The following is a 25424-nucleotide window of genomic DNA, read 5'->3' as shown; positions in this document are numbered from 1 at the left end:
TTAAATCTACATTTTTTGTACAGCTGTTTAAAAAAAAAAGCTGGTGAGCCACACAATTTAGCACTTGCAGTGCTGAAGGATTTGAGAATTTTACATTTTTTGTTTTTATTTGAAAAAGTTTTATGGTAAGGGCCAAAAAAACTAGCCAATACCTCAAGAAACCAGTAGAGGGAGCCCCTGCACTGTGGCCTGAAGGTGTGCCATTTACTTCAGAGCGTCCTCCTCTAAATTATAGCCTCATCCACACAAGGACATCAGATAAAGGTAAGATCCTCAGAATTGTTCACTTGGCTGTTAAAGAATGCCAAGGACTACAAAACAGGTGATTGTTGTGACGTTTTTTCATTGCAAGTGGTGGTTGTTAGTGTTTTTCACCAAACTCTGTTCCAGAATTTAATATGAAATGCTGAAACAGTTCTGTAAATACATGTAACCCTTGTGCTATCCTAGGCACTTTAACATTGGGAGTTGGGTCATCTAGACCCATTAGACAGTGCGCTGAACCTTTTTTTCTGTAATTGATTTTTGTGAACCTCACTGGTGTCCATGGATTACATGAAATCTTTCCACCTTTATCCACCTTTGTCATGGTAGGAATAGCACGTCAATGCAAGGATGGGGTCATCTAAGATAGCACAAGGGTTAAATAAATAAAAAATACCCTGAAATAAATTTAAATGAAATGCTGTAGAATGGTTCAGTATCAAGGCATCCCCAAACTAATATATACCACTTCTCATTATCATCTTATCTTCATCCAACAGGAGTCCTCTTAGCCTGGACTTCTGATTATAAACATCTCAGTTTCCAGGCACTACTGTTGAATAATAAGTCTTCCAACTGATTTTACCATCAGAGGATCAAAAGAGGAATAAAAAACAGAGATGAGATTCTTATCAATTATATGATTGCTTTAATTAACTATCATTAAAGGAAGATCAATAACAGCACACTGGAATTAAAGTAAGACCCATACATTATACACTATTTTACAAGAAACAATCAAATTGCCTCATATACTGTGAACCCTCCAAAGGGTTGCCCTGGTAACCCCTGAGAGGACGTGCTGGCAAAAATTTAAAGGAGCCTGATAAGGTTCCTCCATGTTGATTCTCACATGGGAGACACTTCTCAGAAAGGGTGTGTGTGTGTGCGTGTGTGTGTGTGTGGGGGGGGGGGGGGGGGGGGGGGTAGTGGTGGAAAAAAATGTAGATATGAACACCTGAGGACACAAAGAAAAATGAACAAAAATCTTCCTTGCAGTAGATCAAAAGCCCTCTACCATCAATTTTTCACAAATACAGTAAAGAGAGCGTTAAAAGCAAGTCAGGATGATAAATCAGTTTAAATATTTAAAACCAGGAAGAGACCCTGCTCTGAACTGGAGCAGTGGTGCTTAAGTCAACACACTGGAGAGATAATGGAGAAGCATAGGCTGCAGTTCCTCTGAGAGTGATCGAGAGGATAAAGCTCAGTGAACCAAAGTCAGGGAGCGAAGTTAGAGAGGCTGAGTCCGGACTCAGGCAGCGAAAAAGGCGAGGAGCACAGGACCTGGGCAGGAGTTTTATTTTTCCATGAATGTATGGGTTAGGAGCAGGGCCATCAAGGCTCATAAAGTGGTTAAGATCAGTCAGAAATGGTATTTGTCATGTGCTACGCATACATCAATCTGCAGGGAGCTGAGCATCAGTGGAGAGAGGAGAGGTGAGGGGAAGGTGAGAAACATTTTCAGGTGCAATGACCATAAATTTAACACCTTCGCCGGTGCAGGGAGGAAGCCAAAACAGCCGAGATGGAAAAAAAGTGATGGAAAAATGGAAAAAGGTGTCTGCAGATGAGGGTGCAGTATGTGCCGCAAGGCAGAGGAAATAAACAAAACCAGGTAGAGGGAGCGGTCTGAGGAAAAGGAGGGAACCTTGTGCAGGAAAGCATCGGGGTCATAAAAACTCAGAGATGTGTTCTGGCCTCTGGGTCTTCATATCTTTTACATTTCTAATTAAAAGAGATAAAGAGTGAGGGAGTCATCAATCCCACAGTGATTTCCCAGTTAAGGTTTTAGAGCAGGCTGTAAACTAGGCAGCCCAGCATCATTGATTTTATAATTAGCTATCGTCACCCCGCTCTTAAGATGTGTGGGGAATGTGGTGGGGGGCAGGAGAAAGACAGGGGCAGGAAATGCCCGAGGACTGGGGAGGCAAAAAGAATGGAGACGATGGAGGTCAGCCCTGAGGGGAGCCAAAGGTGAGAGAAAATTCCAAATGAGAAACGTCCATCGAACAGGCAATGGGCCAAACGGGAATACGGGCTGTGTGGAAGCGTGCAAAGAAATTGGATAGTTAATTACCAGGGAAATGTCAAGTGAGGATCAAAATGCTGCAATAATCTCTGGCCAGGAAAAAAAGCAGACACATTAGTCTCAATGATGGATACTTTTTATTATGCCGAGCCTCACACAAACCTCCACTTATGACTGGAAAGTAAAAACACTTCAAAACAAAGCTCTGCAGATCTACAACAGGGTCATAATTTCTGTTAAATGACACCAAAAAAAAAAGAACTTCACTGTGACACTTCTAGTTTAAAGTACAAGAAAAACGACATAGTAGTGTGCCATCTTCTGAAAACAGACTTGAAAGGAAGTAAAATTGTAGTGTAACATGACAGTGACACAAAATAAAGAACAAAACAGACAAAAATGTTACCAGATCCTCATTTGAATTTACCTTTTATGTTTATTCTCCCTTAAAAATAACTAGATGAAATCCCTTTCTTTCATTAGCACCGAAATTTGGTAAAAAAAAATGAAGCCAAAAAAAGTTCATGTCTGAAAGCGAAAAGGTAGATTATCAAACATTTATAAAGTACAAGTAAAAATGACACAAGGGTCTATAATAAGAACAGAAATGTTCAAAAAAATAAACTGAGCATCCATGGATCCTTGTTTAATCTAAAAACACTCCTAGAATAAAAACAGTGTGCAAAACAGCAGGTAAAATTAAGCATCTAGGCATCTATAGTCAGATTTCTTAGCCTAGCAAGGAAGCTGCTGTTCCACAATCCACGCACATCTATTACAAACCTAACCTGAATATGCTTTAACTGCAGCTAAACTTTGACTAAAAAACATTAAAAAATGCATAAGGTATTGATTGAACACAGGCAACATTTCTTAATAGGCAGCGCATCGCCTTAAATCCGGCTTACAGCTTTCGGCACACATCTAGAACTGCATGGGTGAATCAGTGAATTAAGCTGAAGTTAAGCATTCAAATACACACCTTAAGGATTGTAGTAGTTGTTAAAAGAGTCTCTTTTATTAACAAATATAAATTGCATTTGATCTATAGCGAAAGGCTTCTAAGATCATTTTGATGTGTAAAGCTGTGTGACGTCTACAATTACACAGTCAGCTTAGGAAGCTGTGGTTCAAAACCCCGTCCACTTCTCTTAAATCACTTCTGCTGCTACAATCAACTACTTATGCCTTCAAGAAAGTGCATATCAAATCTTGGTTCTGAAGAAAATAAGAGAGAAATATGGTGTCTTAGATCAACGTTATTGCAGTATATTTAAGCATGACGCGGCATCATTACTTCACGATGCTTTAAAAAGTGTCTGAAGGAGCCGTACAGAATTTAATGCTGGATTCTTGTGATTTTCACCGAAGCCGGTCCTGCACAAAACATTGTTATTACAGTGCCTGTCGCGACTCTTAATCACGATTGCCATAAAAATGACATAACATCTATCGTAAAGCTCTCCACATAACAATGATTCAACAATAATCATTGTGCTACGGTGTGCAAACTCTCAAACGACAGGGTCCCAGCCCCGGAGCTGGTTGCTCCGGTTTCTTGTGTCAACCGTAGAAAATAAAAAAGCTCACCTGACACCACTGGCAAAAAGAGCCAAGGTAATAACACAACAGTTATGAGGGAAAGAAAAAGGAAATCTGAGAAGTTTGATATGTTGGAACTGCAGATTAAAACCTTCGTTTTGAACGAACGGGGACTATAAACGGACATCAGAGGAGAAGAAACTTGAAGTCCGGATGCCCATCTCCTGTGGTTGGCTGTTACCATAGCAAAGTGTCAGCCATATTGCTGGAGAAAGACACAAAGAAGAAAGCGTGCATGTTAAATAAAAAAAAAAAAAGGGAAATAAACCCACATTGTGATTGAAAAAGGATGAGAGGCTGAGTGGGAGAGGGAGAGTCTTAATGATGCTGAAAATTGGCCCATGACTGCGGTCCACCTGTCAGGTAAATCATCACAAGAGCTCCCTGTCAACTTGTCTGTCCCTGTGTCCTCCCATCTTTCCCGTCCTACGCCCCCTGTCTAAAACGGTCTCCCCCACGTCACCCTGACTCCACTTCTTTTACAACCACATATTCAAAACTTCCATCTCCGAGCCACAGTCACCGTAAATAACGGGTTGCATTGGTGTGAGTGCATTCAAAAGCGTTGCCTTTTTCTGAGCGCAGAGATGGAAAGTGACAGAGGACTCGCGTACTGTGCTTTGTGAGGTTTAAAGTTTCTAAATTTGAAAGAGATTTTTGCTTCAACTTATCCACATCCCCGAAAAGAAGAGAGCATTTCTTACTCCACTCCATTTAGAGGGCGGCTTTGTTCTCAAGATGCTCGCAGACTTAAAAAGTGTACACACAAATCAAGTCACGAGCTCATAAAATATGACACGTCGCTGCTGTTAAAAACCAGCCACCGTGACAAAGGAGAGACGCTAATTGTCTGACGTCAGGGAAGTTTTCAAATGCAAATCTGAATTTCTCTGAACACTAAATCTTCACCTGTGTTCAAGGTGTTGCGGTCATTCCAGCTCTGCGCCTGGTGATCCTTCACTCTTTATTGAGGGGAATATCCTTCAGCGTACTGAGAGGGCTGACAAGCCATCCTTTCTGCCTTTCAGAGGCTATAACACTAGCAGCTTATGAAACTGTTAGATCATTTCTGACATTTCAGCATTCATATGCTAAAGGCTGTGCTTAAGAAATAAATGAGTAAGTAGGACTAGAACAGTCTACCTATAGCATTTAGAGTACCTCTAGCTGTACTGCAAGAAGAATGCCAATCTACTGTAATGTTTTCCTAATGAAGCTTTTCTCTGCAGATAAATGACTTTTCAGTTTGACATATTTTTTTAATTTCTTCTTGTGAAGTATACTATTTTAGTCACCTGACAGTGAATTTTAACCATCATGTGATGTACTTTTAACATTATTTATGGAGCATAAATGAAGTTTAAGATGGATATTGGGAAGGGGGCGGGGTTGCTCCATGTCAACAGTCCCGCCCACATCTCGGGGGTAATTTTCTGATGAACTACTGCTGCTCTACAGAAATTATGTCCTTGAAAACAAGATTAAAAAAAAAATCTTTAGCTAAAAACAGCATAATCATAATTAAAAGATCACTGGGAACAGTTTTACAATAGATTAAAAATGACTGGAGTGGGACTTTAATGTTTAATTATAAAAAAGAGCAGAATTGTTTCCTTTTGTTTGAATAATTGTAGGGTAAAGTTAAAATAAAAAGGTCGACAGAGGAGTCATTTCTTTGGAGGGTTGTACCTGAGAGCGTCAGTGGTGTGCTGGGACAACAAAAATGATGTTTCCTCTCTGTACTCCTTCCTTCCATTCTGGACTGAATCCGATTCTTCCTCCTAAATCCCACAAGAACACACACATACACACAAACACTTAACTCGAGCAGCTATTACAGTCTAATAACTTGCAAACTAGGGACCTAATTGCTTCCGCAAGATAACGTCCAAATCAAACGACCCACTGCCCGTGTTTAACTGGTTTGCACGCCTATCTGCATGACCACGTATAATGATGCTGCTATGAATGGCTCTGATGAATTGGAGTTGTGTGGGAGAGTGCCAGCACTGGCCTGATGCGGCAGGGAAAGAGGGGCTGGCTGGCTGATGACCACTAGTCTCCAGTTCGCCTCCTTGGGGGACTGAGGGGGTGTTGCAAGGTGCAAGGAGTCGGGCTGGCCGTGCTCGCAAAGGCTGTAGTGTCCAACGTTTTGGGGTGGATGGTGGATTTCTAAAGGCTCCGGGCTCTCATCCTCAGACTCAGATGGCACACTGGCAGGACTGCCTGCCACATAGACAAAAGGAGAGAGGTCACCCATCTTCACGACACATGTCCAACTGAGCTGCATTTAGTTCAGTTCAAGATAAGATATTGGTTTTGTGCGCAGGTTAAACCAGCAGTTTAAGTGCTGCTCAAACTACCTGAAGAGGCGAGCGGTGCAGCTTCCCAGCTGGTACTGGCCGCCATTCCAATCTTCTGCTCCAGCTGACAGATGTAGTCCATCAAATCCTGCAGAGCAAAAGAACACAGGCTTCACATCACAAAGCAGGGCAGTACTTTAATCATGAACTCAGCAGCCATCACCCTTACAGGCCTGATGATTTCTGACTTTTTTAGGTGAAAGCCTTATAAAACTGTTGAACATTAAACACTAACAAAAATCAACATTTATTATGAAGCAAATAACATTATCTCTTTACAATGAACGGGTGAAATTTTGTTTTATTAATACGACACCGCAAACTGCCTGCCATGCTCCCATATGGCGAATGTTAAATTGAAGCCAGACAATGATTTTCTAAGAAGTACAACATGTGCCCGTAGCTAACAAATGTGGTGCAGGTTAGACAACAAAAACTCAGCAGGCACATTAACAACCACGGTGCTGACTGCCCTAAAATTCAGCTTTTTATGCCACACCGTAAACAATTTATATTACACAATAACAAGAGGGCAGCAACAGAGAGAAGATTCCCAACACTCTGGGTTTTCTCAGTCGATGTATGGCAGCTCCACCATCAGTCGATTTTAGCATTTTATCAGACTAGAAGCTAAATGCAATACAATGCCTGATACAGAAAGGAACTCGTCAGAGAAGATTGAAGTTTTGACCTGCTTCTCTGCGAGCAGCTGCTCCTTCTCTTTATGGGAAACTCTCAGGCTCCCTTTTAGCTCCTGAAGCTCCCTGCGGGTTTCGCTCAGCTGGACCTGCAGGCCAGATATCATAAAACAGCAGGATTAAAAAATAAATAAAAGGAGTATCAGAAGCATTTTTAAATAAGGATTAAGAAGGTTTTCTGTCATTTTGCTATGGTTTTTGACATGTGCCTCTTGTTAGTGTCAGATTCAAGAGCGCCAGCTGTTACTTAAAACAAACCACCTGCCACACAGACATTATTCTCTTCTTCTAACCCGGTTGCAATCTTTTTCTCTTCCAAGCTCCACTTCCAGCTTCACTCTCTCCATCTTTTCCTCTTGCAGCCTCTCCTCCACTCTCAGCATATCTGAGTTCAGCTTCTCCAAACGATCATGGCTGATCTGTGGGAGTCACAAAAACAGTGTGGCAAATGGATCCTTGTAGAACCCTGAATCAATTCCATATCAGAACCCAACCTCTGCAGCAAGCTGCAGCTTCTGCCTCTCCTGGGCCCACTGGGCTTTTCCTTCCCTCAAGGCCAGACTTGAATCTGCGAGCTGAAGGGTGAGTTGGGCGGCTTGAAGACGAGCCTGATGCAGTTCGGCCTGACCGTGATCCCTCTGTGCTATCATGGCACTGAGGTCACTTTTTAAGCCCTCTGCAGCCCGCTCGCTCATGTGAAGACGCTCCCTCAGACTCCTCATCTCCTTCAGTGAAGCCTCATTCTCTGTCTGATGTCAAAAAACAAACAGAGGTAACATATTTAATGCTGCAGGCAAAACAGGTTAAGAAATAACAACATGCTGAAGGTAAAAAAACACATATGGCGTCTTGAAAACCTTTAGGATGGATTGATACATAATTAAACTTGTATACATGCAAACAAAATAACTTATTATTAACAGTTTTCAATAAATGATCAGATCTATCTAGTAAAATGGATATTAAATGTCATGTCCTTTAGCTAATAGATACCGTTTTCCCCTAAAAGAACTGATTTTTCCTGACGTGTTTCCACCTCTATATAATAGATATGATAGTTTTACTGCTCATTTGTGTATAAAATGCAGGACATGGAAGTCACGTGTGACATAAGACTAGCATTAGATAACAGCAGCAACTGATGTTTCTTCCTTGTGGAGTACATATTTAAACTCCCTTGTGATGTTTTTTTTTTTGTTTTTTAGCCATTACTTACAAAATAACTCAAATTCTGGCCTCCCATGTAGACCACCATTTTCGTTTGTTTCTGATTACTCTCAGTCCTCCAATTTTTAGAGTGTACAAACAGAAAAAATGTCAATAAGTATTTATCTAATATAAACAATATTTATATTAGGTTTGATAAAACATTATGCAATCAGCCTGGTGAGAAACGTCAGACCTCCTTCCTCTGGGCGATGGTGAGCTTCTGCGTGAGCGTGGTGATGGTGTTCTGGAGCTGCAGGACGCTGGTGTCTCTCTGTGCAAGGGAGTTCCTCAAACCCTGAAACTCTTTGGACAGACTTCTGAGCTCTGCCTCTGTCTGCTCAAACTTGACCTGATAGACACAAAACACCCAGATCCAGAAGCATCAGACACAGAGGAAAAGATCAACAGCGTTTCCATTCTTAAATGGTCTTTTTAATGATGATTCTGAAGTTTTAACCCAAATAAAAAAAACCTGTGTGGTTTTCTGACAGTTTCTGCAGAGCGGCAGGAGTTCATTAGAAATTTCCCTCAGAGTGGTGGGTGGAAGTGTTGGCGCGGAGCAACTCCACCCCCTTCCCCCTTCCTGTTGCTGGGAGAGGGGAGCTCGTGGCCCGCCCAGCATACTTTTTTACGTCACAAATATGATCTTTCTCAAACTGCAATTTATTGTCTGCTTCAGATTCACAATAAGACTCAGAAATGTAATTTTGAGCTTGATTTTCTTTATGTATCACATCTTTAGTGAGAAAATGCCACAAGATCCTGTTAAAAACACCAAAAACACAGAATTCCCCGGACTGGGTCTTTAGTACTTTCACCCACCTGCAGACTTGTTCTCTCACTTTCCTCTTCATTTTTAAGTGCATTTGCCCTCTTGGTTCTTTCCTTGATCCTACAATCACACATTTGGTGATGGAAAATTAAAACTATTTATGACATCCCAATAAAAGAAAAAGATGTAAAAGATCCAACCTCTCCAGCTCTGCCTCTCTTTCCACAGCCCTCTGAGTCAGGGTTTTGATGTTCTCTTCAAGGTCTTGGATTCTCATTTCACTTGATTCTCTGGCCTCCATTAAAGAAGCTTTCTCCTGGGTGAGTGATTGACCTAAAAGCTGCTCCTCCTAACAAACAAAACGCTTTTTGTGAATAACTTTCATTTATAGGTTACTTTGAATATAAAAATACATTCATATTTTGAGCTAAACACAGATAAGTTGATCATTTATACTTTTTGAAAAGTGAAAGTAAAGTACTAAAACGGTAACAGCTATATCTATTTTCATTATTCGCCTCAGCTCCATACACCACCTCCAGCCTTCTCTCCATCTCCACAATCGTCTCGCGACTCTGCCTCAGATCTTCCTGCAGCCTGCTGATATCACGTTCCAACCCTCTCCATCGTCTGTCCCAAGCCTCCTTAGCCCTCCAGAACTCCTCCTTCTCTTTCTCCCTTTGCTTTGTTGTCCTCTCCTGCAGCTGGAGCAGCTCTGCACGCTCCTGCAGGCATTCCTGCAGTCGGCTCTGACAGCAGAACAGTCAAAGATGGTTTTTGAGAACCAGCATTGTTTTCCAGGACCGTCTTCTTAAACTTGGACTCATTGGTGGTGCAAAGAAAACAAAAAAACCCACTTTAGTTTAAGTGTTTATGCTCACCTGCAGAAGTTCAGCCCTAGGTACAACCAGCAGCATATCTGTGCCTTCCTCCTCTCCATAAGACTCTTCCTCGAGGGTCACCAGATCTTCAAGCGGCTTTGGTGCACAAAAAGTGAACTTAGGGCTGCGGGAGCACACTTCCCCCTGAGCATCCACATAGACAAATTCATACTCCTGGGAGCTGGGCTTAGGTAGGTAGGAGGCTAAAATGGGGAAAAATGGGATTTCAAAATTAATAGAATAAAAAAGAAAACAATATATAAATATACATATTCTTACCGTTTCCCTGTTCTTATTTGTTATGGTGTAAGAAAGGGAATGCAATGATTTGAAAAACTTGGCATTTTTAATTTATGATGCATATAATTTCAGTAATTTGGCTTCAAGTCTGCAGAAAAGTCAGTTCTGAAGGGAATTCTGTAACCAAACTGCCAAACAGGTAAATCTTAGGTTTTAGGTAAATGAAAGAAACAGGACCTGTACAACATAACTTAAATTATACTTCAAATGACCCTAATCCCTATGAGGCAAATATCTAAAATGGGTTCATCCAGTTGGTCAAATGGATAAAGGGATTTATTTGATTTGTTAGATACGTCAAGCTGCCATATGAATGTCTTAGCACATTTAAGGTAACCATTAATCGCAATTTTCGTCTCTTATGGAATACGCATGTTGCACAGTTTGATATCGCGATAACTATAACATTTTATTTTGCAGGTCTAGTACACACCTATGCATATAGGTGTGTGTATGTGTAATATATATATATATTGTTTTTTTTTTAGTAGTTTCCTGACATGCAATTGGTTAAAATGCAGAACTTTTTACTATTACGGGTATTTACTACAATTAAAACTGTATTAAAACTAAGCAATATAAAATATCAGAACAGTATTAAAACTAGTTTCTGGGTTTACAATTTAATTATCAAGTTTTTGTAATACATTTCTACTCAAACGTAATTTCATTTGGTCATAAACATTTTTCACATATTTAGTGATGCAACTGAATAATGACTGAATTTTCTTCACTAAGACGATTATTCATTAAGTGAAAATAAAACTGAAAGTTGTTTTACAAGAAATCATTGATTTAATTCATTAATATTGTTTTATTAAGTAAAGATAGTTCCTTTATTTTATAAACCAGCCCTAGTTTATCAAAAGATAAAAATGCAGTTTTGCCTTTTATTTACTAAATCACTGGCAGTCGGGAGTCATTAATGATTTCTCTTGAGTTTCAATTCTGCCTTTTGTGATAAATAATTTTGATTCTAAATGTAAGCTAACTTTGCAATAAATCACAGTGCGATGGTTCAATCCCCCACCTGCTGCACACGTGTTCCTCCCAGAGAACAAGAAATCTTGACAGACCCTGACACACACAACACCATTTTCCGGTGAGTACAGCAGGCTCCAGCCCACTGTCTTTGTCATCATCATCATCATGGCCTCCTGCTTACTCAGTAATGTTATTCTAACCAAGTCACAACTGATCAAACAAAGCAATTATTTGTCTTTTGAAATGACCAAAGTTCCCCCATTTTGGCTTTGACCCTTTCATTTTTACTGAAATACCTCCAGCTGGTAAGTACTTGAAGAAAAGGAGCCTGAGTACCTTGGAAATGCACACAGCAGTTGACATCTGCACCCTCTTGATAGTCAACTGGAACCAGAGCCCAGACAAAAGTGTGGTAATCCTTCACTGAGGACCATCCCACCTGAGATAGAAAACACACACTTTTGGTTAGCTTGCAGCCGCATTAACAGTCTGGGATCGCATACTTTCAGTGAAACATGTCAGAGTAAAAATACCTTGAAGAGCCCAACCCAATCACTGCTGGCCCACTTGTGCTGTGCGCTTAACGTGAAGTGGCAGTCAACTCTGCTCTGAGGGAAGTAACTGCATCCCACGTTTCTAAACTCCACCTGCCAAGTGTTGTCCATGGCAGCATGAAAAAAAAGACCTGTGCAAGAAAAATCAAACCGATGGCAGTCATTATGGTCCCATAGATTAAAGCTGGCACGAGGGAACGGAGCAATTGTGAATGGGAGAGGGGTGATAGCAGGCAGAAAATAGGAGCAAGCCAGGGGTACATGAATATTTACGCAGAGTAAGAAGATAGCTTGACTGAGAGTCCAGTGGAGGAGTGGAAAGCTAAGCCTGAGTGACCCGTCTTTGAACAGAACCACCCACTACAACTCCTTTACTGTGGCTATTTTGGTCTGAAGAAATCATTTGCCGCTGTGCTCCATCAGGCAGATCAAGGTGTCCCATCAGCATTGAGAGGGAGGTTGGAGGGATCTCAGATTTCACAGGCAGGCGTATTTTTGGAACATCTCAGTGTACTTCTTTTGCTGACAGAAAGCATTGTTAATTTAGCACTGAGTGTCATGCAACCTTCATGTGGATGACACCAACCCAGCTTTGATAACGGAAATGGCACATCTCTGTTGCACATGTGTACACAAAACAGCCATAAGAGTGCAACACTATAATTACAGGATGTTCGGCAAGTGCGCATGTGCTGTGTCATGAGGGCATATTGACCGACGACTGTTAGTTTTCTCTACTTATGTGTGTGAAAATGTTCTTCCTATGACCCCTGGGTTGTATTAACATGACAAAAATGCACTGTATAAATGCGTGTTCACTCTTGTCGACCCGGTGGAAAAATCACAGCTAAAGGGAAAGAATTTGCAGCAGTTCTTTGAGGTTTCATGTTACACATGACGAGGCTTGAGGCCCTGCAGCAGCACATGTCGAGGACGCAACTCTGACATGCAGGTCGAGGAACATTTCGGAAACAATCGTTCAAGTACATTCCTATATACAAACATTTTTAAGATTATTTAAAGATGTCCGATTAAATTAGACAAACAACAGCTTTGTTTACAAAAAACTAAAACATCTGCGCACTGACATTACCTCCAAAGTCTCGCAGTTCTTCAAGTCAGAATTCTGTAAAAGATGACAACAGATGCTGTTCATTAGGACTTATCAATCTATTTTCAGTAAGAAAATGATGACACCACGTACAGGACTGTCGTGCTTTTTTCCTTCACGCGTCCGGCTTCTCTAGTAACACGAAACAATAACAAAAAGAGGGGAAAAAAGCCAAAGCAAAACACAAGCGCGACAGCATCACCACCCCGAAGAACTCTGGGAGTTGTAGTTCACCGGTAATGGAAAACCTAACAGATTGCACCGAATTGAACTTCAACTCCCAAGACTCAAAGAGATTGTGGAGAGAAGAACGTAGGATGACGCATGTAAGCACACGCCGTTGCTTTTCCGCGTTGACTTTTTTCCCGTTTTTTTTTCATTTTCTTTTTTTTTTGTTTTGTTTTGGCTGTACCGCTCTTCGATCTTCAAGCTTGTTAGCTAAAGTGGATAACAAAAGCAGAGTTATTGGACGTTATATATACTTTAAAATGGGATAAAAACAGCCATCTTGTTTGTAATGTTCTTGTCCCCTCCCGGCCTATAATAAACTTTAAATAGAAATCGACGCAGTTGTTGATTTCGCTTAACCTGTTGTATTTGGAGGGATTGCTTTCCTCGCGTTCTAAAGTTGTCTATGATGCTCTGCCACAGAAAAAGAAAAACACAACTCATTGTGCAGAATATTGAGATTTCAGGATGGAACTGTTCTTGTCAGTTCAAGATTTAGACGTGTTTTACTTTTTTAAATTCATGATTACATTTTTGTCAGTGTTGGAGCCTGAAGATGCTGTAATGCTGGCAGCAGGTGGCAGCACACCATCTTCAAACAGACACTTAAACATTTCAGGTTCACATACATGTAAGCTGTATCCACCCAAACATCCTCAAAGCACTTCTATATGTTTTTCTGCAGATTCCTTGCCCTTCTTCTGTTTTTCCAAGTTAAAAAACAGAAATTGGATGGAAACATGGATATCATATGTGACAACCAAACCACACATTTTTACTGTTGGAAGAGTAAACAACATTAATATTCCATAAGTTAACGCACTGAGAAAGCTCTTTAAATTGTGCACAAGGCTGTTGGAAATTGCACAGAATAAGGAACCCTTACAGCATTAAAAAATATAGCAAAAATTAAAATATAAGATCGTTATGGTTCAACGGCGGTACTCTGTGTGATATTTATCATATATTAGTGCTATCACATTGTCCATAACTGTCTTATTGATGAATCAATCTAGCCAAATAGTACTTTACTCCTCCTTCAATTAGTGGGGCTAGTTTGGCTAATTTAGTCCGTTGACGACACTACAAAAATGCTTCATGTAATTTTATGCCGAAGGACAGTCAATAGTGAGACCCTATAAATTGTGTTTAAGTGGATTAATAGTGAGCTGAGTCTGTGTGAGCAGAGTAGAGATAGAGGAGAAGTAGTGTCTCTCTTGAAGTAGCATAATGAAATAAGTTGTACATGGCAACGACTATCTCATACATTACCCAATGTTTACTGGAGACAAGGCTATCAAGAGATGCACATAAAAATGACTTCTTCATTTGAATTTATTATATAGAAGTACAGAAATCTCATGATGGATCCTTATCTAGGTGGGACTTCTGTGAATCAGTGTAAAGGTCAGATATGAGTAAACATTGCATGATAAATTGGATTCCACCATTTTGACTTTGTTCTTCTTTATATAATTTTTTATTGGTTCATAAACATTTCTGTCTGCTTTCACTTGTTAAAGAAATTCAGACAATCTTTTGCTCCAGCGGCACGCCCACCTTTAGATTTTTTATTCACATTATTTTTTTTATAAAGAGATGATGGCATTAAGAAAACACCAGAGCATGGTGTCAATTGTCATCTAACTATTCCACTGGGATTTAATTCTCATCATCCACTGATTCCTAACAGCTTGGTGTAGAATTCCTCTTGACATAAGACAACACTATAGCTCCTTAGTGCTACTGCAGTTTTATTACTTGAGGTGGTTTGTCTGAAAATAGTGTAGCACATGTCTCATTCAGCGGGAATGGCAGGTATGTGTCACTAGCCATAAATTCCAACTTGCCTTCAGCAGTAATCAGAGGAAACCTCTAATGGGATTATGACCTTCTGTTGTGTATAGGCAAGTAAACTGTTAGAGTTGTCAACATGCAGGAGAGGAGCATAAAAGATTTATGTCGGAAAACAATTTATTTTCTCATCAAGCTAAATGTAATGTGTCTTGGGGATAAAAGTCCTGCGAAACAACTGAGAGATACCATTGTTTAGTAAAGATATTAAAAGCAATATAAGCATGTTAAATTTAAATAACAATTACTCTAGGTTGAGTGGTGTAATCAAAGAGTCTGTGTGAGAACATAATCAAGGAAATGCATAAGAAGGGTAGAAAAGAATCCAAATGCCTGGAAGGAGGGCAGAGTGTTGTGAGGGCAGAGACAGAGATGAGGAGGTATGTAGGGGGGGTGGGTGGTATTTAGTATGCACGGCCAAGCTGCCCCATCTGCTTAGCGCAGCAGTCCCTGTCGTATAACTGTCTGCAGGCTGTGGGCCACATAAAGAATGTCTCAGATTTGATGTAATTCTGCAAAATTAATGACAGCTTTACTCGGTATGGGCCGTGAGGGAATGATTAGTGTTTGATCGTCCATCTGATCAGTTCCCTTGGTTGGCTACAGTGAGATGCTCCACTATATGCTGGTATGCTGCCTGTGGCGAGCACACATGCACACACCTTTCTCAGAGTGATCTTTGGGACATTGTGCTCGAGTTTATTCGTGAGGGTCTGGTTTTACCTCGACAAAAACATCCAATATCTTGTTAAAATCTCTGTGGTGTGACACCTCGCATCAAGATGAACGGCCTCGGCAGGGCTGGACGCAGGTCCCACTGGTGGTGTGATTGTGTACACAGCCCTTTTATATCGGACTGTGTGGTATTTCAAAGGAAAGTGGGCCAACCAGCATCCAATTTAGAGAACTCAGAGGTCACACTATGACCTTTTACAAGACAGGCTTTACTGCGGCTGTGATTGGGTATTAGTTTTAAAAGAGACATAGAATGGATTGGAAATTTGAGAGAGAAAAAAATTGATCCCATAGATAGATGGTTGGAGTTGGGCATGCGGGATAACACTCCTGCTTTTAATTCAGCCCTGGTTCAGAGGACCCAACCCCCCCCAGCTCTTTCTTCCTCTAGGGCTGTTACGTTTACAAGCGAAGGGGGTATACTGTTTTACAAGTGAGCTTGGTGGGTCTCGGCATGCTAGCAACATTAAAATTGAACTGGTCTTATCTGTGGAAACCGTGAGGCTTTACATCAGAGGCTGTCGTGCTGCTGCCATGGGACTCCTGTGTGTTTTTATGTAATATGGTGCAGTCAAAAACCCTGTGGACAATTAAAGTGAGCTGATAGATAGAGAAGCCATTGAAGACCAGGGTGCTCATTTGCCAAATGCTCCGAGGAGTTGGAGGAGGCTGATTTAGAAGTTTGTCTGTTAACAAATCCAACACATGACATGTGGAACTGGGTAAACTGGAGAGAAATGCTGTTCTCACAGTTGTACCAGTTTTATTCTCTCCATGTAACCAAGCACACTGATCAAATACCGAACATGAGGATAAGGCTGTGGTTCTGCCAAAACAGACCATTGGACAGATTGGCAAGCCTCCTTCCTCAGCCAAACTGTTGACCATTACAACAAATGACTTGCAAAAACACAATTAAAATAAACACAGAACTGGTTCCAGTTCATTTGCAGCTCAGATCATTATCTGCTCAGTTTTTCTCTTTTCTCTGTGAGTTTCCATTTTTGCACTCCCATCCATAACACTGTCTTTCCGAATGACTTGACTGGTTTGCGCCCACTTGGGTCCTCCCCTCCTAGTCGACAGCCTCTGATCTTCTTTCATTTTGTTCCATCTTGACTCACCCCTCCTCCTCCAGTGCTTTCTTTTTCTCCTCTTCATTTTATATTTTTGGCTAAGCAGAGGACCTTTCCTGGTGCAGTGACCTTTCTGGTTTTAAATTAAACCCCACTGCGGCATGTCTCTCTTCATAGACCGCCAGTTATGAGTCTTCAGAGAACCGCAAAAAAATAATGATTCTGATGAAATGGCCCTTTTAAAAAGCTCTTCCAAAATCCTTTTACATTTTTCCCCCTCCTCCCCCTTTTCTGGTTGCATTAATATTCACACTAATGAGGAACATCCTAAAGATCGGACAATGGAATATGTGACACGAGATCCATGCACAAGTCCATTCACATGCACATCAAATGCACACTGTTGCTCCTTGCTAATGGGGCCTAATCAAATGCCATCTCGGTTTGAAGTGATTTATGAAAACTGGGCAGTGGATGCTTGCAATGTGATTGCTTCATCAAAAGGGATCATTTTTCAATGGGTAACAAAGTTTGTGGCTTTTTAAAAGAGATCATGTTTTACATTACCTAATTGAATGAGGTCTGTTAAATTACATTTAGATGAAAAAGTGTTTTCCTTCTGATATCAAGCTACAGGTAATCCTATACCTCACATATGTCTAAGTTCGTGGTGCAGCACTAAGACTAAGACTAATACTGTTCTAAAAATCTAGGTGTTCACAAATATCATACTTTAACTGTGTTGGGCTTTCTATTAGTTGAGATGTAAACTTTATATTCTTTTTTTCTCATATGTGTGCCTTGTGCAAAAGACTGCCTCATCTTAAACTGGCTGTAGTTTTTCTTTTCACAACTTGCCTCCGCTGTCCCACAAGTTGGTTTATCTCAGATTTTTTATGCATCCTTTTTCGTGGACCTTCCTTAAAGTGATAAAATAGGTTTGTTGTGTTGGCATAAGGTGTTTGAATGGTCTTCTTGCATTGTTTGCATATTGCAGCGACATGTCATAAAACCACCAGACTTTTTTTCTTTTTAAATAATTTTTTTTGTTTTTATTTCCACTTACCGGTATATACATTTGGATTATGCATACTGACAAGACAACACTTATGCAATTGTCTCAAGATATTTATTGATATATTTGTTATAATAATTGATCAAATTAGGTTGGAAACGATAGAAACAATAGAAGAGAAATGAGACACTTTTCTATTGTACTCACAACAAGTATCGTCATGTCGCCCTGCACAAATTTACAGTATAACAGAAATTTATCTTAACACCATTATTTTCTTAAAATGTGGAATTAAACTGGCGTGCTTAAAAAAAATCCCTGTTCGAAATGTGGAACATCAAGTTTTTCTTCCCTTTATGCTGACTCTTGTGAAAGCATTTGTCCTTGTGTTGCATGCTGCTGGGCACTCATGACTCTTCTGTCACCGTCAGCCCTGCCTCTGCACTCAACTACTGCCAGATTGTTGCACCACCCAGGATAGTGGACAGTCGTTCTCTTTCTGAGAGAGCAGAGCCATAGAATCACTCAACTTAGTTTAGATTCATTCTAACCTGCCATCACCTGTTGTTTCTCAGTCACTTAAGGACATTTAATTCTGATCTAGCTCCTCAGTGGACCCAGCATAAAACACATATTGTTCAGGGGCCAGTTCAAACATTCTTTGAACATTAAATGGATAAACCATTATCCAAGGTCTTTCTTTGAATCTTAAAACCGTTTAAATGGAAGTGTGTCACTTTATTTCAAGCCAGACTCTATTCTTAGCTGTTTATTATACCAATATGGGTCATAAGGAAACATCACTTACAGGAAATAAAAAACTATCACCAGTTAACACTAAGAACTGCATGTTTCGTAGAATAAATGTGTTCTTTTGGTACTTCCCTCTATTTTTTTTTAATATGATGCATTGTTTGATTGGAATTTATAATGCTAAATTAGATCAATTTTTTAACTCTTCAACAATCCAACTAAAAGAAAATTCAAAAACTAAGTTTTTTGTTTTGCCTTGAGTAAAACATACAATTTAAAAAAATGTGTTTTTAAAATGTGCTCAACCGTTTAGTTTGGCAGGTAGATAAAGGATTTAAGCATATGTGACAACATTTTGTATAAAGGTTAGGAAATTTTACAGTTTAAATAAAATAGGAATGCAAATGTTTTTGAACATCTATCTACCCCTTTTTCTGTTACAATAGTTTAAAACAGGCATATAATATATATTTTTTATCATTACATGAACAATATGACAAATAATATTAGTATTGAACCATCTGACTATGTACTGTAATATAAAATTCTCGGGACATCAGTTCTTGGGGATATAACTTTCTGCAGTGAAAATCTAACTATAGAACGGTGAAATTCAAATGGACTGGAAATGGTTTTATATCCTCCTCCCGACTAACATGTTGCAACATTTTCTTTTATAAGACCACTGTTGCATATGATTCTCTCTTGGAAAATCCTAACCTTCTACTGGTGATCAGTTAACTAAGACCTGAGGAGAATACTCTAACTCTAATCATGGGGAAACAGTTTCATTTTGTTAAATAAGAAGAAGGCAGAACAAAATTTCACACCTTCAAAAGAAAAGGCACAAAGAATTGTCGAGCAGTTTATGCATTCAACTTTGTCTGTCGTTCCGCTCTAAATGAAGATACTTCACAATTTTCCCAGAATCTGCTGGAGCTTTTCAGTCATCAATTCCTCTCTATAAATTCTGGCTTTAATACCAAGCTTTGTTTGCCTCATGTTTTACTGCTGTTTGCTTAAAGTGCTGTGTTGCTTTTTGTGAATTTCGTCATTATCAGGATATCTTTATGACAGATGAAACCCCATGTGATATATATATATATATATATATATATATATATATATATATATATATATATATATATATATATATATATATATATACATGTGTGTGTGTATGTATATATATGTATATATATATATATATATATATATATATATATATATATATATATATATATATATATATATATATATATATATATATATATATATATATATAGATGTACGTATATATATATACATACATACATACATACATACATACATACATACATACATACATACATACATATATATTTTTTCTGTATAAAAACAGTTTCCTTTTGAAATTAACGAAAAGTTACTTAGTCCCAGTCTATAGAACTGTGATCTAGTGTTTTTAACATGTTCTTGTGGCCTTTTTCTTATGACATACATCAAGGAGATGAAGCTAGATTAAAAAAGGTAGTCACAGATCAAAGGATTTTTGTTAAACTATCACATGATCTAAAAGGAGGTCTGTTAAATTATATTTATAAGAAAAAGTATTTTCCCCATTTTGATAAAATGCTACAGGTAAGCTTTTACTTCATAAAAATCTAAGCTCTTGTTGCAGTAAGACAGTTAATATTAAAACTGTCCTAAAAATCTAGGCGATGACAAATAGCGTACTTCCACTGTGTTACGTTTTTCACTTGTTCAAAAAGGGAAATAAAATAATTTTACTTTTAAGACATATTCCAGTGAAAATTGTGTTTTTAACATGTTCTGATGGCATTTCCCATGATAAAGAAAATTAAGCATAAAATTGGATTTTCTGAATAGTTTTTTATTCAAATCATTGTGAATCAGGAGGAGATGACAAAATGCAGTTCGAAAAATCCTGTAGCAGTGATGTTGGTGCTACAATCAGCGGGCCACAACCTTTCTGAACCGCTCCATTCTGATGCATCCACTTGTAGACAAACAGATCCATGTACGTCTTTGTTTTCCTCATCAGACGTGGTATGTGGCTCAGAACTGTACAGCTGGATAGCTCCATTATTGCTCATCATTGTTGTTGCACCAGTAATTTTAGGTTGGGGGTGTGAAAGGATGTAAGCAAGCAGAGGAGAGGGCAGGCTTACTCTGCGTCAAGAGTCAGAGGTGAATTTCTACTGAATTCATGCCGTTCTGCAGAAAATATGTCTCAGAAAATGACAAAAGTTTTTTTATTTTAGCTAAAAACTGCATAATCATAATTAAAAGACCACTGGAAATGCTTTTACAATAGATGATTGGATTAGGACTTAGTTCTAAGTGTTCTAATGCACATATTAACCCTTTTCATATCAGAAAAGCACAAAGGTTCTCTGAATATGAATTTTCTCTCTATGAGAATTGCATCTAACAAGATACATCAGTGATTTCTGAGGCCTGTCTCCTTAGCTGCTTCTGGTAGCCTTGGTAAACCTAATGAGTTATGGGCCAGCCTAGTTACAACATGTGTGGTATTACCCCATTCCCAGGGTGTGTCCTCCTGGGTGCCTATGAATCACCAATCTCATCAAACTGGTTCTCTATCTCTGCGTCTCTCTGCTCGTCTCTTCACATTTCTTTCTTTGCTCCCCTCCCCCATTTGCTGTGACAGTCCAGTCCCCTGGGGCGTGTGTCTTGGATCTGCTGTGCACATCCGTAATGAGAGAAAAAGGCTAACTGGAAATCCTTACTGGCTGTAAAAATGACCAGGAAGGGTGGGGGAAACCTGCACTAAGCCTAGCAGCCCCTGAGTAAATCCACGATATTTTAGCAGGTGCACGCTCACACAAATGCACGCAAGTGCTCGCCTGTTAAGTCTGTTATCTATTTGATGTCATGGTATCAAAGTCCATCTAACTTCACCTAACTTTTTACTGTTAATTCGTTACAGATTATATGTTTGCATAGAGTAATGTAGATCTCTAACTGGGGGGAAGGAGTCATTCTACCCTTTTTGTTTGCATCAGAGTACTCTATTTTATGAACTTAATTTTTCTAACCTGCTCAGCTTTTAAAGAGAGAAGTAGAAAGGTTTGGATTAATGGAGAACTAGGAATCCCTAAATGAAAAAACTAGTGCTATTATTGTGGATTCATTTAAATCAAGACAGAGATTAAGACCTGAGATGATAGCACAGCTCTAGACTGAAATGCAGAGGGCTTCTTTCTCAGAAGGCCGTAGATTTAGAAGCATGTGATACCATTCCATACACAGAGACGCACACCCTCCCTCCCCTTATCTGAGAAATAAGCATTTTTACAGAGTTTGAGCTGTAAAAGGAGAGGAGCAGATAGCCCATAAATCTAGCCATAAAAACGTTAAGTTGTCAGAGGTGCCATCAGCTATCAATCGTGTGCGGCAAGCTGATGAAGGGGAAATAGGTGATAAAAAACAGCATTTTAGGGAAATTATGTCCAGTCTTCCATTTGCGAAGTGCTGCAGTCGCATCACTGCAGAATCTTAATCACTAGCTGGTGTGGCCAGGGACTGTTCCTTGGTGTGATGGTAAAGAGGAGCACACTCTAGTGGGGGGGTGGAATATGGAGGAGGTAAGGCGAGCTATAGCAAAGGGGGAGCAGTGTTGTAGAAAATTATACAACTACCATAAATCACTTCTACACTACCATTTTTTCCTCTCTCGCTCCCCACCATCCCCTTGTGCACCCTTTGCCTTTTTCTCGGTTTTTTCTCCTCTTCACGGCTGTACATCTTCCTCTCCTCATTTGCACTCCTACTCCGAAGATTTCTCTGGCTTTCTGCCTATTATTCTCCTTTCAGCCCCTTGCTATGTGCTTTATTTGAGGTGCTGCTAGTTACCCTTACTGCCCCTTTCTCCATCCATCTCAGCTTCATTTACAATGTGGTTTGTTTACATGCTTTCTTTATTGATCTTCTTTTTGTTGCCTAGCAGTGATTTATCTTGATTCCACAGGACTGTATTAGCAAACCCAGAAATTGTAGAAATTGACCTGTCTGTCAAAGATGGTACAGATACAGTTATTTTTCTAAAAGAAAATACTTCTGTGGTTTCATCTTGTTTTTTTTTCATGTTCTATCGTGGAACTCTGTGAGATGAACTTTGTTCTATTGGAAAATCAAATTCGACATGCTAGAACATTAATAAGCAAATTAGAAAAAATAGTTGCATATTTAGAGAATTTTACCTAAAAAATTAAACAGTTTACATTGACATATGTTTTAATATTTTAAATATGATCCCTTTCAATGTGAATAACTCCCAGCCAGTGGTGAGATGAAATCACTTTCAGCCGTGCTTGCCAATTGAATTGATAAATGCCTTCAGCGTTTGATCTGTGACTTCCTTTTAATCTAAGGTCATTTGTTAATTAATTTGAATAGCCTTGCGGTCTCTGCTTGTGCCAGCGGGATTCCTGAGTGATGTTATGCTCTGCATTGTGAAATGAATGTGTATTAATCTGGAGTGGTTCCTCCATCAGAATCTGTCCTGTGTCCATTTATCAACAGATGGAGAACACAAAACATTTCAAAAGAAAATAAGGTGGTAAATGCAAAATTCTGTATCAATCCTGTGTTTCAAATAATTGTTGGAGGAGGAATTTTTGTCATGGGTAAGTTTTGATAAGGAAATTCAGTATCTTATTTTACTGACACAAGTGCCTCCCTGCAACTGTAATAATTTATGTTCAAAAGTTCAAAATCTCAATATTCTAGTGCAATATTTCAATGCACTGAAAGTTGTGATGATCAGTTAGCAAGTCTCTGTGTCAGGGTCTGTGCTGCCACCCTTAGTTAGACCTAGGTACTGTAATGCAGTATCTTTTTTCTCATTATCACTCTGCAGTTCAGTCACACAGCAGCTCTTTGCAACAGAATGTAGTTTAACAACACACCGAACCCTGCTGCATTGCAACCAGTGTGCCAGTAAACATGCAGAGTTGGAGTAAACTGGAGTCTTCCACATATTGTCTGCTGCAAAGACTGAGGTTGAGTTCTTTAATGCTTTAAAGCAAATCAACACTCTTGTCGGTAATGTTGCTTTTCTTCACGTAAACAGAAACGAAACAGCTTTATTTAACCTATAGTAATGAATGGCTTGTTTTCTTTAAAGTGCAGTTTTTGGCTTACCTGACAGACAAACCATACAAAATCTATGATTCTAATGTCAACAACATACATGTGGCCTAAGGAACTTTCCTTAAACATTTTATTGTTATTTTAAACAAGTGACACAATTTGACTTATACTATCCTATTAGTGACATGAATTACACAATTAATATCTAACAATGTGTGTTTTTCAGGTCAAATGCAAACCAAAAGAAATAAACATCAGACACGCAGATAGAAAGAAAGACCAATGCAAGATAGATAGACAGATAGATAGATAGATAGATTAAAATGCTATCATTTGACACAATTAGCAAACAAATAGTTGAAAATATGTAAAATTCCACTTTACATACATTTCATTCCACATCTAATCCCCCAGGATAAACCGATTGCATGTGCACTTTGTTTGCACCTTTATTGTTTCTAATCAGTCGAAAATGGAGCTTAAAAGAATGTTTGTGACATTTTCATTTAATGTAAATTGCAATATTACAATTTTAAAAATACATTTTAGTCCTAATAATACAGTCATATTCCTAAAAGAAAAAAAAAGCTTTGCTGAACAGTACAGACTAATTATGCCCAAGAGATTGTTTGTTGTTATAAAATGGTTGTTGTAAGGTTTTACTCTATGAGCTGTCAAAGCCAAATGACGAGCTGTAATTAATTAATTTTAACAGGCTATTACAAAAGATGCAGTTCTTTAAAAAAGGGTAAAGTGCTTCTGTTTACAAATGTAAATTTGATGAGTGCATTTAAAGTTTTTGAAGAGTTGATAGAATACAAGATGTTTAGAAAGCATTATTTTTTTAAAGTATCAATAAATTTCAGCAACAAAGAAAGTGTCATGGATCCAGCATTTTCTTTGTAGGGAGTGGTTTTGCTTTTTTAAAAAAAAAAAAAAAAAAAAGAAAGATGAGAATAAAAAGAAATCTAAGTGCTGTTACAGTTAGGACTGCCAGGGGGCATACAAACACACACATAGAGGCAGCAGTGAGACACTTGTCTTTGCAGATCCCCCCTTTTATCCTTTATGTAAATGTTTCTGTTTATGATCTTAAGTTGAAAACTAAACAAACGGTTGATTACTTAATTTCACTAAAAAATTCTTGCAATTAAGGTTTAAAAAAAAAGCTATTATGTCTTTGAAACATTTTGTTATCAGGGGTCCTTGCTAATCTATATCTGAGATTAATGCCCCTCACATAACCATTAAACCATTTTACATGAGGAGGTCAGAGGAGACAGAATGGGGAATAAAGTGTAGATTATATCTATGAGCATAAAGTGGAAAAAAAAGAGCAGTATCGAGATAATATAATTTTCTGTCAGAGCATTCAGAAAAGTTGAAACAGCACATATAAAGAACATTTATACACTTTTCATAATAAGCTTTGCAGCAAAATGAAGATAAAATATGAAGCCATAATTTTGAACAAGTAAAACTGTTAGAGAAATGTCACTTTATTTACCGCTACCCATTTATCTTCTCCAGCCATTTATGACCATCAGGAAGGGATGCATTAATGTTTTAGTTTTTAGGTTTTAGTAAACTTCAATGGAACAGAATGTACTTTTCCCTATACAATTAGATGAATGTGTAATATAAATCTGACCAATAATTTAGGAGCAGTTTTTCTGTGTTTAACGTCAGGCTTTTGTGCATTTATAACAGAAAATACACAGTAATTACAAATAATTTCCTTCCTCTCTTTTAGTACTTTCACTGTTGGTGGGTTGACAGCTTTTCTAACCCTTTCTCAGCGGGTATGTGCAGAAAAGTATGTTAATTACAATAGTATAATTGCATTGCATGCTGTGTACAGCTATTTGTTATTTA

General features: G+C 38.8%; 1 protein-coding gene and 1 long non-coding RNA gene across 2 annotated transcripts in view; one reads left to right on the top strand and one right to left on the bottom strand.

Moving 5' to 3' along the window:
* The first annotated feature begins 157 nt into the window (after positions 1–157).
* LOC110015304 (uncharacterized) overlaps positions 158–25424 on the top strand; it is a 65134-nt gene continuing 39867 nt past the window's right edge. The window contains exon 1 of the long non-coding RNA XR_013657513.1: positions 158–264. This is a non-coding gene — a long non-coding RNA (uncharacterized LOC110015304). The remainder of the gene's footprint in view (positions 265–25424) is intronic.
* On the bottom strand, positions 2415–13089 carry calcoco1a (calcium binding and coiled-coil domain 1a). The gene is made up of 16 exons (XM_011477113.4): positions 12864–13089; positions 12753–12785; positions 11639–11790; positions 11442–11544; positions 9822–10024; positions 9477–9689; positions 9141–9289; positions 8991–9060; positions 8362–8517; positions 7454–7708; positions 7253–7378; positions 6953–7048; positions 6262–6349; positions 5913–6124; positions 5588–5679; positions 2415–4103 (listed from the first exon to the last, which is right to left on the bottom strand). Exons 3-16 carry the CDS (start codon positions 11768–11770, stop codon positions 4076–4078), a joined length of 1923 nt encoding a protein of 640 aa, XP_011475415.1. The 5' UTR covers positions 11771–11790; positions 12753–12785; positions 12864–13089; the 3' UTR covers positions 2415–4075.

The sequence above is a fragment of the Oryzias latipes genome, chromosome 7 (assembly GCF_053564925.1).
Source record: "Oryzias latipes strain Hd-rR chromosome 7, Olatipes_Hd-rR_3.1".
Taxonomy (NCBI): domain Eukaryota; kingdom Metazoa; phylum Chordata; class Actinopteri; order Beloniformes; family Adrianichthyidae; genus Oryzias; species Oryzias latipes.
This window is presented reverse-complemented; position numbering and strand designations above follow the sequence as displayed.

Coding starts and splice junctions, on each gene's coding strand:
- calcoco1a (XM_011477113.4), bottom strand. CDS start 11,770: ATGGACAACACTTGGCAGGTGGAGTTTAGAAACGTGGGATGCAGTTAC. Junction 11,545..11,638: donor ATTGGGTTGGGCTCTTCAAG/GTATTTTTACTC, acceptor TTTCTATCTCAG/GTGGGATGGTCCTCAGTGAA. Junction 5,680..5,912: donor CTCTTTCCCTGCCGCATCAG/GCCAGTGCTGGC, acceptor TGTGGGATTTAG/GAGGAAGAATCGGATTCAGT.